Genomic DNA, 17,182 nt, shown 5'->3' on the forward strand with positions numbered 1-17,182 from the left:
CCGCTCCTGATTATATCCTGGGGTTGGGTGGTTGCCCCAACTTTAGCAGGAGGCTCCCTGCTCCTCACTTGGCTGCTCCAGGCAGGTCCTGGTGTGGGGCCTAAAAGGCAGCACTGGGGCTGGGGAGGTGCAGAAATGAAGGTGGGTGTGTTTGGGACTGGAAAAGAGAAAGCAGGGACAGGAGATGGGGAAGGGAACGGAGAGGGGAATGGTGATCTGAGTCTGGGGAATGAGCAGCTCAGGCGACAGGAAGGAAAGCCAATCCGGCTGCAAAGCCTGCCGGGAGCCTGTGTGCACTCTCAGGCTTTGCAGGGGTGGAGCTGGGCTCTTGCAAGGACACTGGGTTTGGTGAAGCAAAGCTAAGGGCCTGGGTAAGGGAGAGAGGGCGTGGTGTGAGGAGCGGCTGAAGGCCCTCGGCCTGCTCGGGCCCGGGAAGAGGAGACTGAAGGGAGACCTCATCAGAGTTACATCTTCCTCACCACAGGAGGAGGAGGAGGAGCAGGTGCTGAGCTCTTCTCGCTGTTGACCAATGACAGGATCCAAGGGAATAGCAGGAAGATGCCAGGGAAGGGTTAGGTTGGACATGAGGACAAGGTTCTTCCCCCACAGGGTGATGGAGCACTGAAACAGCTCCCAGGGCAGCAGTCACAGCCTGACAATATTCCTGCAGCATTTGGCCAAGACCCTCAGCCCACAGTGCGAATGTTGGGGTGTTCTTTACAGGGACAGGGGTTGAACTCAGTGATGCTTCTGAGTCCCATCTAACTCAGGGCATGCTGTGATTCTATGAACAATGAGAGGATGCAGGATTAAACTTACTAACTCTTAATTCTGGTGTTTTCTTTGACTTTGCACCCTGCCCAGGGCTGTTCCAGAGCAGCAAGCACTGAAGTGGCCAATACCGCAAGTGAGATTCAAACCTTTCTGGTAAGGCTTTCATTGATTTCAGGGACTGTCAGAGCAATCTGAAGTGGGATGGTGTGTGTGGCTGTACCCTAACATCTCTATAGTAACGCACTGTTTGTTGGCAGCAGAGCAGCTTCTCACACTCTGCTCCCAGAAAAGGAAAAAATACAGGAAATATAATATTTTTGCCACTTAGCATCCTGTGATACTAATTTCTTTTTTTTTAGTTTGCTTTGTACCTGAATCATATATTCACTGAGAAAAATGGATGGGTTTTTAAAGGAAATCCTGGACCCTTCAGAACAAGACATGTTTGACCACTTAACACGGATGAAAACGTCTTCTATAAACACCTTCAGGAACCCATGTGCAGGTAAGAGGAGCTCGGGGCTCGACTGGGGGATCCTTTGAGGATTCTTATTCATGTTCTTAAATATCTGCTGGGCTGAGATTTAAACTCAGCTGTAGAACTGTTAGTAGAGCTGCACCTCGGTGTTTGTTGCTGGCCGACATGGGACAGCCATGTGCTGGGAACTTGAGTCCTTGTTGTAGTGAATTTGTCCGTTTAATGCTATGAACTTGGTCAGTTCTTCTGGGCATCGTGGGATCAGTGCTCACCGTCCGTGTCCTCCAAGACTAAGGGAGCTTCCAACGCACCCTGGACCTTTGCAGCTTGCAGTGAAGTCAGGGATTGCCTCCTTAGAAAAATGTGATGCTTTCACTGAAATATCTGAAAAATAGGACTTTAGAGGCAGCTCAGCAGAAATTGGGGAGAGTCGTTTAAGTTGCTTGTATCCTGTCCTCCCTTGTTCCCAGCAACTGAGGGTGATTAGTGGCTAATTACAGCATCTGTCTGGCTGCTCCTTGCTGGCTGGCTGGCTGAGGCTGCTCTGGCTGCCCAACGTCCAGCTGGTGGTGGGAGCCAGAGAGTCTGTATTTGCAGCAGGTAACATAAAATTTATTGTGTAGCTTGGTGGGATGCAAGTAGCATGAACATGGTAGTTGTTGAACTGGACTTTGTGTGTTTTAACTCGCCTCTGCAGAGGCACAAGAGCAAACCTGTGGGTGCTTAATGCGCATGGTTGCATGTAAGAAGCAAGCAAGTTCTGTGATGTGAAGTCTATAGGATAAATCTTGGCATTTTGCATTTCCCTGGATATCTCAACATAAGAAGGATATGGAACTGTTGGAATGGATCCAGAGGAGGCTACAAAGATGATCCGAGGGCTGGAGCACCTGTGCTATGAAAACAAGCTGGAGAAAAGAAGGCTCAGGGGAGACCTTAGAGCAGCTTCTAGTACTTAAAGGAGTTGCAGGGAAGCTGGTGAGGGACATCTTATAAGGCCATTCCCCCATCTTATAAGGCCATGGACACGGGGGAATGGCTTTAAATCAGAGGGGGAAAGATTTAGGCTAGACAATAGAAATAAATTCTTCATGATGAGGGTGGGGAGGCCCTGGCCCAGGTTGCCCAGGGCAGTGGGGGCTGCCCCATCCCTGGAGGTGTTCAAGGCGAGGTTGGATGGGGCTTTGGGCAGCCTGATCCAGTGGGAGTGTCCCTGCCCATGGCAGGGTGTGGAACTAGATGGGTTTTAAGGTCCCATCCAACTCAAACCATCCTATGATTTTTCTACCTTCCTGCAGTGATGTGTTTACATGTTCCTGGTACATCACCTCCTGCTCTTGTGGCTTTCACCTTGGGGTGCAACCATGCCTAACCATGTCACTATGGCTGCACGTTGGGCTGTAGAAAGAGAAAAATAGTGTGAAGTAGCTGTCTAAGGGTGTTCAGATAGCCTGTGGATGCTGTCTTGCTGTAGAAGCTTTTTACTGTGAGGGTGGTGAGACTCTGGCCCAGGTTGCCCAGAGAAGCTGTGGCTGCCCCATCCCTGGAGGTGTTCAAGGCCAGGTTGGATGGGGCTTGGAGCAACTTGGTGCAGTGGGAGGTGTCTCTGCTCATGGCAGGGTGTTGGAACTGGATGGTTTTGAAGACCCTTCCAACCCAAACCATTCCATGATTCTGTGATTCCTTGAATCCTCCAGGCTGGGGCTCAGGGAGGGTTTAGCCTGTCCTGAAGCCCAACAGCTTGCTGAGGCGTAGTCCTGCTCCAGATATCTTGATGTGGGTGGGGCTGGCTTCCTGCTGACCCCTTATTTCCCCAGGTTCCTCCAGCCCTGTCTGTGCATCAGCCTGCACGTGTTTCTGTTGCCACCCAAGTGGAAGGGTTATCACAACACTGTTGGCCTTGGGCTGTGGATTGCAGAAATGCTGCTGTGAGGAAAGGATGCTCTTTATGGCTTTGCTAGTTTTCACTTTGTGGAGTTAAGCTGCTTTACAGCCCTGCTTTATGGGTGGGGATCACTGCTGCTCCACTTGCAGCTTTCATTTTGCAGACTTGCTTCCTCCCAAGGGGTGAGGTGTGTTTCTTGAGGAGCTTTTTACTTTGCTCCACCAAGTTTTGCCAGGGTCACTGGTCAGCAGTGTTGGAGGAGACGAATGGCATGTGCCGTACAGAGACAGACAGGCAGATGTGTATGTTACGCACTTGGAGCACTGCCCGGGGGAACATAGAAAGCAGATGTTGGATTGGTGACCTGCTGGATGAGCCATGGGCCCTTGCTTCCTCCTGTGCCTCTGTGGTCTGGCTTCGACAGAACTGGAGTCAGTAACTCTGCGGAGGCTTGGATTAGTTCAGCGCAGCCTTAGCTGGTTTGGCTGAGTGTCCATTTTAAAATTCATAAAGCAGAAAAACAGACCTCACAGTCACATTAAAGAGGAATCGAAGCATGGGCTGAATCCAAAGCAGTGGGACCAGCAGGGCAAGGGGAGGCGCCCTCTGCTCTTCTGAGACCTCACGTGGAGCCCTGCATCCAGTTCTGGAGTCCTCAGCATAGTGGCTGGACTTGACCATCTTGAAGGTCTTTTCCAACCTGAATGATTCTGTGATCCAAGCATGCCGAGCCCTTGGACGTGTTTACATCCCAGCCAGGTTCATGCTGATGCAGTGCAGGAAGGGTCCCATCACTGACTCCAAATGCTGCTGCCTATGTCTGCCTCATTCTTCCTGGCTGCAGCTGGGATGTGGGAAAGGAACAGTTTCAGGATAGGGAGGTGTCTGTGTGACCCTGCTGGTTTGCTGCAGCCTGATATTTCTTGGGGAAAAAAAATAATTAAGGAATTAATTTCCTTCTGTCCTGCCCATAGGCTCTGCTTGCTGTTAGATTTACAAAGGGGTATGAAAATGCATGGCTGGGGAGAGGAGACAAAAAATGGCTACAGAGAAAGCATGATGGGTTTTGCTGAGAAGAAAAAATTCATTGTACTGGAATGCCTCTTGCTGGGGTGTGTGTATGTGTGATTCGCACGGGTGATGGACTGGATGTGGTGGAGGGTTCAGAAAGGACTTGACTCAAAGCCCAGCATCTCAGAAGGGGCTCAACCTTCTGCGAGGGAAACTCCAGCCCAGCGTGTATGGTGGTTGGCAACACAGATCTCTGGATGCTTTTGGAAATAGTGGCTATCCGTACTTTTGTTTAAGGGTGCCAGTTTTTTTGTCATTGACCTCCTTTATAAAGTGTTTGAAACATCCTTTTCCTCCAGCACAGGGAACGGGCAGCCTTGTAGGACACTTGCTATAGAAACTGCTTGCTTTTGTTTTTGGCTTTTACTCTCTTCAACCCCTGGGAAGGCTGCCTGCTAATTCTCACCTTCGTTTTCTATGACATGGAGATAACGGCAGAAGCACTCCCCGCAAGTGAGGGGCACTAGGAGCCCTGCAGAGGCTGGACTGTTCCCTAGGGAAGCTGAGTTGAAAGTGAAATTAATATTTTCTTGATCAAAACTTAGGAAAAACAATGCTGTAAGTGATTAATTCAGTGATGAGTACTTGCAGTTCTTAAGAAAGTTGTGTTACTGGTGTCTGGGCTGAGTTTTCCTTGGAAATCATGAAATGCTTCCTTTCAGCAATGCAGGAAACATGCAAGCAAATACCTTGGAGATGGTGGTAGAAAATCAGTGCACAAATTTAACTGTGGGTGACTGATGTGAAAGCCTCAATGTGAGCGCTATTATGTCCTATGGGGACCACTGTCTTCTTGGAGTAACTGCCTGGTGGCCCCTGCCACACCAGATGGCCTGGGTCCTGCTGATGGAGCAGCATCTCATCTGCAGAAGAGGATTAACATTTTCCCTGGCTGTTGCTCTAGAACTCGCCACAAAACTCTTCAGATCATGCTCCTTATATTCCGCACTGCTGGGCAGCTCTAGCAGTGCAGCCTCTGAGTGTGTGCGGGTGTCTGGGGAGTGTGTGAGCACGCTCAGCTCTATCCCTGACCTCCTTCTCACCTAGCTTGATCTCCTGACCTTCAGACTTAATTTTCCCCCGTATCCTTGTGTTTCCACGGCTTTCAGAAAGTTGCTGCCATCTAAAGGGCACAGAAAGGTTGCTTTACAGCTATAAAACCACAGTGATAGTGTGCACTGAGTGGGTGCATCCTTGCTTATAAATGCCTGTGAAGGTCTCTTTGGAATTAGATATGCTCTTCATGGAAAACCTCTACCTAATTTCCAGCTTGTCATTAAAAGCCATGCTGATTTGTGTTGAATTAGTAAGGGACTGCCTAAAAGCTTCATGACACCACTAAAGTGACTGGGGGCTTGTTTAGTCAATGGCTTTGCAGAACATCTAGATCAAATTTGCTTTGAATTTGTTCATGGGGATCAGAGCTGAGAATGATGGGCCTCGGTAGGAATCCAGGCTGGTCTTAGACAAAGCCGGAGCTGGTTTCTGTAGGAGAGCATGGGATCCACTGAGAACAGGAAAATCTGTTCCAGGAATATTTATGCTTGCAGCCCAGAAACGAACCAAGTCCTGGGCTGCATCTGAAGCAGTGGGACCAGCAGGGCAAAGGAGGGGATTCTCCCCCTCTGCTCTGCTTGGGTAAGACCCCACCTGGGGCCCTGCCTCCAGTTCTGGAATCCCCAGCATAAGAAGGGCATGGATCTGTTGGAGTGAGTCCAGAGGAGGCCACAGAAATGACCAAAGGCCTGGAGAACCTCCCATACAAGGTCAGGCTGAGAGAGTTGGGGTTGTTCAGCCTGGAGAAGAGAAGGCTGCAGGAAGACCTAAGAGCAGCTTCCAGTACTGAAAGGGGCTCCAAAAAAGCTGGGGGGGGGGGCTCCAGAAAAGCTAGGGAGGGGCTCTTGGTCAGGAAGTGCAGGAATAGGAGAAGGGAGAATGGTTTTCAGCTGGAAGAGGTGATCAGAGAAGTGTTGGCTGCCCCATCTCTGGAGGCGTTCAAGGCCAGGTTGGATGGGGCTTTGAGCCCCCTGATCCAGTGAGAGGTGTGCCCATAGCAGAGGGTTGAACTGGATGGGCTTTGAGGTCCTTTTCAGCCCTTCCAAACTATTCTATAATTTCTATAGCTTTGTGTGTGTGGTTACCAAGCCAAAGGCAAGGGAAAGGTAAACACCACCAGATCTTGTGCCCTGAGAAAGTGTTTGGTTTGGCTTTTCACAGCTTGCTTGCAGGACTTGGCAAGGGCCACTTTCTCTTTTGAGATGTGGCTGAAAAATAAGGAGAATTTCCTGTGCTGAGTGCAATTGATGGTTGACAGAAGGTTGGGTAACGTGAGAGGGTCATACAAGTGATGACAACAGAGCTGCAACTCTTTCCTTGTGTCAAAGCTGTTCACAGCTTCATGTGTTCAAACTGATTTCCCAGCTCTGGATTGCAAAGGAAAGGTTTGGTTAGAGAAGGGCTGCTCAGACACAAAAGCTGGGCCTCTTGGGAGGATCCTTCTGCTCTGCTCCTGGGATGTTTTTGATGGATCTATTGGCCTGTATTTTGTCTTTAAGATAAATTTTTTGATGATGTGTGGCATCCATCAGCTCTGGGGCTTGCTAAGAGCAAGAGGCTGCTTAAAGTGACCTTGATCACCCGGGTTGCTCCAGGAAGATCTCAAAAAGATGCAAACCCCACCATAACTCAGCAACCACAACTACTCGAGGAGTTTTCTTCCTTGGACTTGTAAAACCTTTACCCTTTTGTGCAGACTGCTCCAACAGAAGCATTGCATACTTGGGGTGGGGGGAAGCTGCAGTGGGGAGTACAGTGGAAACAAAATAAGAACCTGCTGTAGGTGATTCACTTCAGAAAGTCATTTCAGTAAATAGATTTGACAATCCATGTGGGTAAATTAAGCAAGAAAGGTATTGCTGCTTGTACGCACCAGCCTCTTGAGTTATGTGGTGAAACACTGTCCCAGGTTGCCCAGGGAGAGGCAGTGGAGACCCCATCCCTGGAAACATTCAAGGTCAGGTTGAATGGGGCTCTGAGAAACCCGATCTGGTTAAAGATGTCCCTGCTCCTGCAGGACTGGATGACCTGTAAAGGTCCTTTCCATAACCCAAAGCAATCTATGATTCTATATTTGGTGGGAAGTCCATGCAGGGTTTCCTTCAATGCCCCCGCCTTTGTTTGTTGTTTTGAAGTGAGGGACCAGGGAGCTCTACTGTGTGTCATCCTGGGTTTCCTAAGGGCGGACTGGGGGAATGTTCTCTTCCCCTGGAAGATTAATTGTACAAACCCGATATTTCTGTTCTCGAGGCTGATTTGGCCAGATACTGAACATTCCCGCCTCACATTTTCAGCATGTCAGGCGAGTATTAGAGCCTTGCAGCATCTTCCTGCTAAAAACAGATGCTATTTCAGCCCCTGGCTCACATTGCACACCACATCCAGAACAGCTCATGGACAAAACGTGCATGCACACACCCTGTTCCTCCTGAATGGCATCTCTGGGGAATGCAGGGTGTGTCCTGATGTGTGCTGGGCTTTCATAACATGCACGTTTAAGGTAGTGAGATGAACTTGTCCATCCACTCTGGCTCCATTTCAAAGGTCCAAGTTGCTCATGAAGGACTGGGCTTTGCAACCCTGGATCCAGCAAAGCCAAAAGCAGGACTTGGATACCATTGGAGGAAGGATTTTTGCATGCAAAGCAATACTGCTGGCTTGGAGTTGTGGAGATATTTGGGTGATGACATGTCTGTGGGTCTCCAGCAGGGCCGTGGTGCTGCTCAGGGGGAAGCAGCCTGGGCCACGAGAAACCCCAGCCAGGAGCAAAGGCATGTCGGGGTGAGCATGGGCCAATGCGGCACCTCAGGGCAGGAGCACTGTGCTTGAGGCATGGTGTCACCTCAGGCTGGCAGGGCAGCTCGACTGTGTGGAGCTGGCTGGGAAATGTTTCCCTGTGCTAAGGAGAATTTCATGACAAAATGAAAACAAACAGTGCAAATTTTCCATTTTGAGATCATTTTAACCCAAAGGCAAAGTCTTCTGTTCTTTTGCCTGATCAGGTTTTTGATGCAAAGTGGACGTTTTCCAGTTTGAGTTCTTCATCTTGTCTAAAACTCAACAGCTCTGAAAAGCAGATTTATTCCAGCAAAATACTTTTGAGCTGAAGATTTTCTCCTTCCAACTCATTTTCAGCCAGCTTGACTCATTTTTGCTGCTGGATGCCATCCAGAAAGATCTGGACAGGTGGGCCTGTGCAAGCCTCATGAAGTTCAACAAGGCCAGGTTGTAAGGTCCTGCACCTGGGTCTGGGCGATCCCAAGTGCAAACATAGGCTGGGCAGAGAATGGATTGAGAGCAGCCCTGAGGAGAAGGACTTGGCGTGCTGGGGGATGAGAAGCTGGCAATGTGTGCTTGCAGCCCAGAAAGCCAAACCATATCCTGGACTGCATCCACAGCACTGGGAACAGCAGGGTCAAGGGAGGGAATTCTGCCTCTGTGCTCTGGTAAGATCCCAACTGGAGCCCTGTGTCCAGTTCTGGAGGACATGGAGCTGTTGGAGCGAGTCCAGAGGAGGCCATGGAGATAATCCCCGGGCTGGAGAACCTACCATACAAGGATAGGCTGAGAGAGTTGGGGTTATTCAGCCTGGAGAAGAGAAGGCTCTGGGTAGACCTTTTTGTGGCCTTCCAGTACATAAAGCATTAGTGTCTCCATCATCAGAGTTATTTAAAATCGGACCTGAAAAACTCTACTGTAAATTGGCAGGTTGGACTAGATGATCTCCAGAGTTGCCTGCACCTTCTGCAGTTCTGTGAACTGCTGCAAAGAAAGCAATGTGCTTTAAGGCTTAGGGGTTGGCCTTGTGGAAGTGCAGTAGTGGAAACCACAGCATCTTGACCTCTTGCTCAGTGGAATTCCTTCTGGTGACCACTAGAGATAGTGGCTTGCAAGCACAGCTCCTTCCTGGTGTTTCCAAAACAGTCTGGGAAAAGTGGATTCTCACATGGCAATGTCAGAAGTTCTGCAGAGGTTGGAGCCCGTTATCTAAATGTAGTCCTTGCTCCAAAGAGCTTCCAGGCTGGTGAGACAGGGAAGAGAGGAGAAGGCATGAATGGAAGCTGTGCCTCCTGTTTCTAGCCACAGAGGTGTGGAGACGCTGATTTTCATAGCTGGCTGTCTTCCAGGAAATATGTGGAGGACTAGCTCCACCCTTTGGTCCACTCCTGCTGGGAACTCCACAGCTACAAGATGTCCCTTCCTCTATGAGGTGAATTTATGTTCCAAAGCCTTGACCAGCAGGAAGGTTGCTTTCAGCTCAGGTCACCGTGTGGGTGCCAGAGAGGCCCTGTTGTTGAAGGATCACAGTGTGTGTCGTGCTGCCCACATCCCTGCCGTGTCCTGACTGTGGGATAAGAGCAGCTAACACCACCAAAGGGCTGCTGCTCACTGACATGGATGGAAGCCTTCCCTTAAGGGAAAGGAGGTCTCTCCCACAGCCCCTCTCGGAGTGAGCAGGCACCTCTCTGGCTCTCAGACCAAGCTGCCAGGTGAGATGGGAGATGTTTTCTGTGATCGCTTTTCATTTAATCTTCTCTGTTCAGCACGCAAGTAAGAAACAGTTCACAATCAGAAATGGGGATGTCCATTCAAATGAGTGTTGGAGAGGGATTCTCCAGCAGCTGCTCACAAGCTGTGAGTGCCAGGTCAATACTCAAGATGCTAATGAAGTGTTCATTGTGAATGATTTCAGCTGTCCTAATCAAGCTCAAAGGAGCACAGGGAGCTCCTCTGGGGTTATCAAGCTGAGCTTGGAGTCTGGGTCCAAGCCACCATGGGAGCTTTGCACCATCAGTTTTAGATTGCTAAGCTCATGCGCTGTGTCTTACTTGTCTGTTTTGCTGAGTGATGTTACATTATGTCCCTGCAAAGGGGAAGTGTGTGGCTTCCCTGAGTAATCTGCTTCCTCTCTATGAAACCATTTGGACTACAGAGAGAAAAATAGGGAGGAAGCTGCAGGGAAGGGTAGAAAGCAGGAGTCCAGAGCATCCTTCTTGTTCCCATGGTGTGCAGGGGCAGTCACAAGCCCAGCAACACTCAGGTTAACATTATGGCTGTTTTACAGGATGAAAAGGCACCACTAAACAGCTGGGTGGACCCCTTAGCATTGCTAGGTGTTTTTCTGGGGGGCTTCATGGCTGCAGAATGCACTTGATGATTGGCCCGGTAAAGCTAACTGTGGTTGTGATGTTAGACACAGGTGAGCATCAGTAGAAATGGTTCTTCAGCAGTTAATGTTGGCTGCCAGCAGGATCTTGCCCATCAGTTTACTGCAGAGGCTAATAGCGCAGTAATTAAGGTAAAACAAATATTAGCTTGAAGCTGTGCCTGTAACTCGAATTACATGGCTCCGCTTTTGATGCGAGGTTTGATTGGAAAAAGCTTATGTTTAAATTGTGTTGCATTAGTCTGATGTCAGCTGGATTTGCGGGCTGAGCGTGAGCCAGATCTGCTGTCGTAACACGCTGGCTCCACTAATGCAGCGCTGATTGATGCTAGGTGAGGACCTGGGCCAAGTCTCCTTGCTGTGTTGCCATAACCTGCATTGTTCAGGCACTTACTGGGGTGTTGTTTGAGGACAACCAAACAGCTAGGAGGGGGAAAATACTCTTTTTTTTTTTTTTTTTTTTTTTTCTTCCTGTGAGTCAGTGGTTTTAATTTTTTTTCTGTGTTATAGACAGACCTGTCTGTAAATGAGGCCAGGTCTGTGTCTGGGTTTGAGTTTTTGTCTCTCTTTGGCATCTCCCTGTACCTGAATCTCTGTTCAAAGTGAGAGAAAATGCCTAGGGCAGAGAATGCCTGCCTTCGCCACAGCCAAAAAGCACTGGGTTGTCACATAGGGGACAGATGCAGAAGTGGTCTGGGTGGACAGCTTGCAGGGAAGGAGGCAGAAGGGACCTCTATGAGGAGCAGTGCATGGGCTGGGGGTTGCTGTCTTCTGCAGCAGCAATTTTACGCGCCTTGTTTACTACCTGATAAACACAGAGTGATGTCAGCTCCAGTTATGCCTGAGACTCTCCATCTGCAGCCTGACTGCTGCGAGACGTCCTCTTCAGCCTTGGCAGAGACAGGATTTGCGAGATGATGAGCAGGCCTGAGGTTTGCAAACATCTTTCCAAGCTCAGATCTGAGCTGTTTGGATGAGAGTGGACTTGAGGGAAACATCATAGCCTTAACCCTCTCTCAGCGTTATGCTCAGCCTCTGGATTCAGAGCATCAGCCCTGAGGCTGTCTCATCCCCATGGCACATTCTGGACTTCAACTTGGCCACGTGTGGTGAACATGGTGTAGCTTTTCTGGAGGCTTGGTGCAATGTGGATGCGATTCATGATCCCATCACGTGTTGTTGGGTGACAAAACTATGTGGGCTGCTGCAGAGTATTTCAGCCATGGTGATTGAGCTCCCAGCCAGGAGAGCTACCTGGGAGGTGCTGATCTCTACGTGGATTTTCGGTGTTGGCTTGTCTTGTGTTAGGTTTTGCCGGGCGCTTCATACTCATGGGAAGAGGGCAAGTGGTCTGTTGTGAAGGGGAAGCCCGCTCTGGGAAAATCCTCTTTCCTACATGTTTAAGACCTTAACCTGAGTGCAGTGCCCTTGCAGCACTTCTGTGCTGTGGGAATAATGTGAACTTCTGACTCTTTCTGACTAATACCCTCCCTGCCTGTGCTGCCAGCCTGGTTCCTGTCCCTTCATTTTTGTGATTTCATCTGATCCCAAATCCAGTTTTTGCTGTGTGCAGAGTAACCATGAGATGTTTTAACCACCAGCAATGGGGTTTTTAGGGCTTATGTGAATACCAGAGTGTTGAAACTGTAGCAGGATGCCTGGGGAGATATTACAGGTTACTGCATGTTGCAGCTTCCCTGAAGCAAACCAGCTCCATACACTTGTGCTCCCTGTCCAAGAGAAGCCCAACAATGTGGTTGTGACAGCAGGAAGATCAGTGTTTCCTGCCTAAAAATGGATCTGATTATTTGGGGAAGATTTTAAGGAGTCTGCATTGTTAACTCGGAGCTGCTGGGGTCTCGTCCACAAGCTGTTCTTGGGGCAGGTACCCTCGCTGGGACAGGACCCATGTCTGTGCTCTACTCTGGTTGAAGACTTGGAACATCACCACGGACGTGCACGTAAGCCTTGCAGAAGAGACTGAGTGCCTCTGCTGGAGACATCTGGAAGGGAAGTGTGCACTGAGTTGGTCATCTTGCAGTAAGAAATGCCCATCCTTGCAGGATTGTACTGGCTAATGTCCTAGGAAAATGATTGCTGGGAAACATGGAGTCATTACTTGTACTTTGGTTGCGCTGAAACTGTACTTGGCTCTGATATTCCCCACTGATAGACACCTGAGGTAGAAACAAGAGGGTGATGCTGGACTAGGAGAGCTTGTAATGACTTGTTGATTAAACAAAGAGGTGAAATTTGGGGCTGAGGAGCTGGGGCTGAACAACTTCTTCTGGAAAGCTTTCCAAAGCACGGCCTTTGGATGTCAGAAATAAGGCATCCTTTGAGAGTTGTCACGGTGTTCACCTTTCCACCACGTGTCTGTTGCTCTCGCTGCCCTGGCACCTCTTGAGTTACCAGCTAGAGCACTTGGGAAGGTTCCATGGCATTTCTGAGGGATTAACTTGGATATAACATGAGAAAGTATAACCCCATGGGATTTGAAAGCCACAAATACCAGGATTTATGGTGGGGTTTCCAGCGAACCTGCTGCAGGAATGTCCCATGCCTGTGTCGTAACGTATTGGTGGAGGAAAATTCCAGGAGAAGTATGAAAGCTCCACTGCTGGTGTATGTTGGTCTGTACATGGGGAATAGCATCTCTGACTCTTCTGGGAAGGTTCATGCATGTGAAATTGCATGCATGATTAAGCTTTTCGGAAGATCTAGCTCACAACAAGGTTTGCTGTGTTGCTTAACCAGTGTGAGCTGTGGGAGTCTTGCAGGAGTCATTAAAACAGAAGCTGCACTAAAATAACTCCCCAGCTCAGCTCATTTCCAGGCAAAATCATGCTGAGTCACAACGTGTAGCTCCAATTATATGATCTTTACAAGCGTATTTATTCATAAATATGAGGTAGCTTGGCTCTTACTCAGGCTCTAGAGTGGAGCATGACATAGGGCTTCCAAGGGGGTGCTTTAGCTGTGACTTGAGGTGAGTGGCTCTGCTACAGTGGGTTTATTTTTATTACCAGGGTGTTGAAGTGGGGGATATGAGCTGCTTGAACGTACAAGATAACAGGGGGTGCTTTTAACACAGCTTGGGCTAAGTGGGAACTTTGATATCAAGCCTTCAGGCTGCTGGGGTTGAGGTTGATCAGGTGAGATATGAGGGGTGCCCGGTGGGTAAATGCTGTTTGGGAGGATGCTTATACTGGGACAGCTTTGTCACTGTGGTCCCAGAAAATGCCCTGCCTAGGCTTGCTTTGGGTTGGTGATGGTGGTGGTTCTTACCTGGCAGAGCTGGTTGGTGAGGGAGGGTGTGGAACCTCCCTCAGTGCTGAGCTGCCAGGCAGAGTCTCCTTCCAGGTCAAGGCCACTGCGCTGGTCCAACCAGCAGTGAAAAGCAACTGGGGGGAAGCCTGGATGGAGTGGAAAGCACTGAGGAGCCTCTGTTTCTATAGAGGTTTTGAAGATGCTTATGGCGTTGTGCTTTGAGATCTCTGGAGCAGTGCTCACTGCTCTCTCAGCAGGAGATCTCTCTCTGCTTTGCCAGTGGTCAGGGTTAAGTTCTTAAGCCAAAAGCTGCTCCAGACAGCTCCCCTGGAAAGTGCAGTAGGAGCTCAGGTGTGGGGATGTGATGCTGGCCGCCTCCATCCCATGCAACAAACAGGTGGGCCTTAGCGTTGGGCACTGGATTGCTTGTTGGTCTGCGTCTGACTTGTGGAAACCTGTATCACAGTTCTGTCTTTGCAAACAGATTGCATAGCTTTTCTTTAAAAGATTTGCTTTGGGGAAGCAAAAAAAATCAAACTTGATTGCATAACCATGGCTGTGTGACGTAAATATGCTTAGGAATATTTATATATGCACAAGGAAAGTGTTGATAACACTGCCTTTTATTCTGAAAGCCCATTCCTGGTAAGGTGTTTTGTGGATGACAAACGTTGCCTTTTTTTTTGAATAGAAACGTTGCTTTCTATTTGGTCACTGAGGTTCAGCATGCAGTAGCAACATTCTCAAACGGGATATTCCTGAAACTTTGTAGAGCCTGCTATTCACACTGCCGTCAGTTATTAACTAGGTTGTGTGGTGGTCTGATCCGCTGTGGTGCTGCTGCATGGTAGCTTGGTGTTACAGCATGAAAAGATGGATCTGAATTCCTTGTGCTCATTCCTCCCAGCCCTATGCTTTGTAAGATCTGCTCAAGCAAGGAAGTGGTATGTGCTGTGTTGCAGGGGTATTGGATTTTGGGTGGGGATAGAGACAGATACCACAGCCCTGCAGGCTTGGAGTATTTTCCCCCCTTCCATAATCATAGGATGGTTTGAGAAGGGACTTTAAAGATCATCCAGTTCCACCCCCCCCATGCAGTTATCCTGAAAAAGGCACTGAAGGCAAATAAAGCAGAGGAGGTTACTTGCTCTTTGGGGTTGCAAAGGGTTAACTGCAGCCTGAGCTCACAGACCAGTGTTATGGAAGTTGAGCAATCTGGGATTTATTAGGGAAACTTAATCTGGGAATTAAAAGAGCTCCAACCAGTAGGAAAGCTCTCTCGGAGGTTTGAAGCGCTGATTTGAAATGGCAACGCCAGAATTTCTTGCAGGGGCCTCAGGGAAGCAAGGGATGAACAGGCTGATGTGTTTGAACCGTCCCACCAGCTTAGCACAGAACTTTTATTGCCCTGTTGTGTTTCCTTGCCTGGGCTGACAAAGCGCCCATTGTTCATATCGGCATCGCTTCCTCCTATGTACCCCATGGAGGCTGCAGCAGCTGAGTGATCCCGATCTTGTTCCCAATGGACAAGGAGGTCAAGCCCTGCCTGAGGATGTCCAGTGCCCTACAGGGACCAGAGCAGTGGAGAGGTGGCTTACGGCCAGATGCTGGGGACCAGAGAGGGCTTCTCTTGCTTCCCAAAGGAGGTGGCTTTTCCCTATATCCGGGCTTCTTTTCAGGAGTTAAAAGTGAATGAACGCCCATGAAAAAAAAAACGCCTGTGAGCTGGGAGAGACGGAGAACATGAAACCCTGGAGGAGGCTGGTGGGAGCAGGCAGCTGGGGAGGGCCTGGGGTGCTGGGGTGGGATTTGCCAACACACTGGTGAGAGGGGAGCGGATGCTCGGTCCGCAGTATGGCTGGAGCTGGTTACCTCTAAAATGCCTCTACTGGACACGGCTGTGGATGCGCTCGGTATTTTTGCTTTCCAACCCTGGAGTCTCACAGTTAACTGGGAAAATACTATTCTGCCAACTCCTCTGCTCTCCCCCAACAGGAGGTCCCTGTGGCCTCTTGCCAGCACAAGCCGGGCCTCTCCACTGCCGGCACAATGCCGTGCTGTTCCCACAAGCTGCCCTCTCCTTGCTGGAGGGGATTACATGCTTTCTGGTGGCACTGGGGGGTCACGCTTGGTGATTGCTGCGGGAAAATGGTGGTGTTATTTAACATGTCTTCAGCCTTTTGTAGCAGGGCTGTCCTAAAATGACTTTACTGCCCTGGCCGTGTGCTATCTGTGCTCAGGAAGAGGAAAACATGTTGGATCTCCAAATGAACCTGGAAGATTCACTACAAGAAGGGCATCGAGGCACTGGAGTGTGTACAGAGAAGGGCAATGGAGCTGGTGAAAGGTCTGGAGAACAAGTCTTATGAGGAAGAGCTGAGGAATGTGGGGGTGTTTAGCCTGGAGAACAGGGGGCTGAGTAGAGACCTCATAGCTCTCTACGGCTCCCTAAAAGGAGCTTGTGGTGATGTGGGTGTTGGTGCCTTCTCCCAGGTGACAAGGGATAGGATGAGAGGAAACAGCCTCATGGAACAGGTAATCTTGAGTGCTATCATGAAGCACATGCAAGAGAACCGAGTGATCAGGCCCAGTCAACATGGGTTTACAAAAGGCAGATCTTGCCAAACTAACCTGATCACCTTCTATGACAAAATGACTTGACTACTGGATGGGGGAAAGGCTGTGGATGTAGTCTTCTTGGACTTCGGTAAAGCCTTTGACACAGTTTCTCACAGCATTCTGCTTCAGAAACTGTCAGCCTCTGGCCTGGACAGGCGTACACTCTCCTGGGTCGAAAACTGGTTGGATGGCCGGGCCCAGAGAGTGGTGGTCAATGGAGTTAACTCCAGCTGGAGGCCAGTCACAAATGGGGTTCCTCAGGGCTCAGTGCTGTGTCCAGCTCTGTTCAATGTCTTTATCAATGACCTGGATGAAGGCATTGAGTGCACCCTCAGCAAGTCTGCAGATGACACTAAGCTGGGAGGAAGTGTGGAGGGTAGGGAGGCTCTGCAAAGGGATCTGAACAGGCTGAACCGCTGGGCTGAGGCCAATGGCATGAGGTTCAACAAGGCCAAATGCTGGGTCCTGCACTTGGGGCACAACAACCCTATGCAGTGCTACAGACTGGGGGAAGAATGGCTGGAGAGCTGCACGGAGGAGAAGGACCTGGGGGTGCTGATTGACAGCCGACTGAACATGAGGCAGCAGTGTGCCCAGGTGGCCAAGAAGGCCAAAGGCATCTTGGCTTGGATCAGAAACGGTGTGACCAACAGGTCCAGGGAGGTGATTCTCCCTCTGTACTCAGCACTGGTGAGACTGCACCTTGAGTACTGTGTTCAGTTCTGGGCCCCTCACCACAAGAAGGATGTTGAGGCTCTGGAGCGTCTCTCTTCTTCTCAGAGAAGAGCAACGAAGCTGGTGAGGGGCTGGAGAACAAGTCTTATGAGGAGCGGCTGAGAGAGCTGGGGTTGTTTAGCCTGGA

The 17,182-nt window shown here is 49.7% G+C and overlaps 1 protein-coding gene across 1 annotated transcript in view; it reads left to right on the forward strand.

The window, feature by feature from the left end:
• Positions 1-431: 431 nt before the first annotated feature.
• Positions 432-17,182, forward strand: part of LOC128854047 (CMT1A duplicated region transcript 4 protein homolog) — a 28,930-nt gene continuing 12,179 nt past the window's right edge. The window contains exons 1-3 of the mRNA XM_054083762.1: positions 432-502; positions 865-927; positions 1,134-1,279. Coding sequence (XP_053939737.1) covers positions 1,171-1,279 — 109 coding nt within the window. The 5' untranslated portion in view covers positions 432-502; positions 865-927; positions 1,134-1,170. The remainder of the gene's footprint in view (positions 503-864; positions 928-1,133; positions 1,280-17,182) is intronic.

The sequence above is a fragment of the Cuculus canorus genome, chromosome 18 (genome assembly GCF_017976375.1).
Source record: "Cuculus canorus isolate bCucCan1 chromosome 18, bCucCan1.pri, whole genome shotgun sequence".
Lineage (NCBI taxonomy): Eukaryota > Metazoa > Chordata > Aves > Cuculiformes > Cuculidae > Cuculus > Cuculus canorus.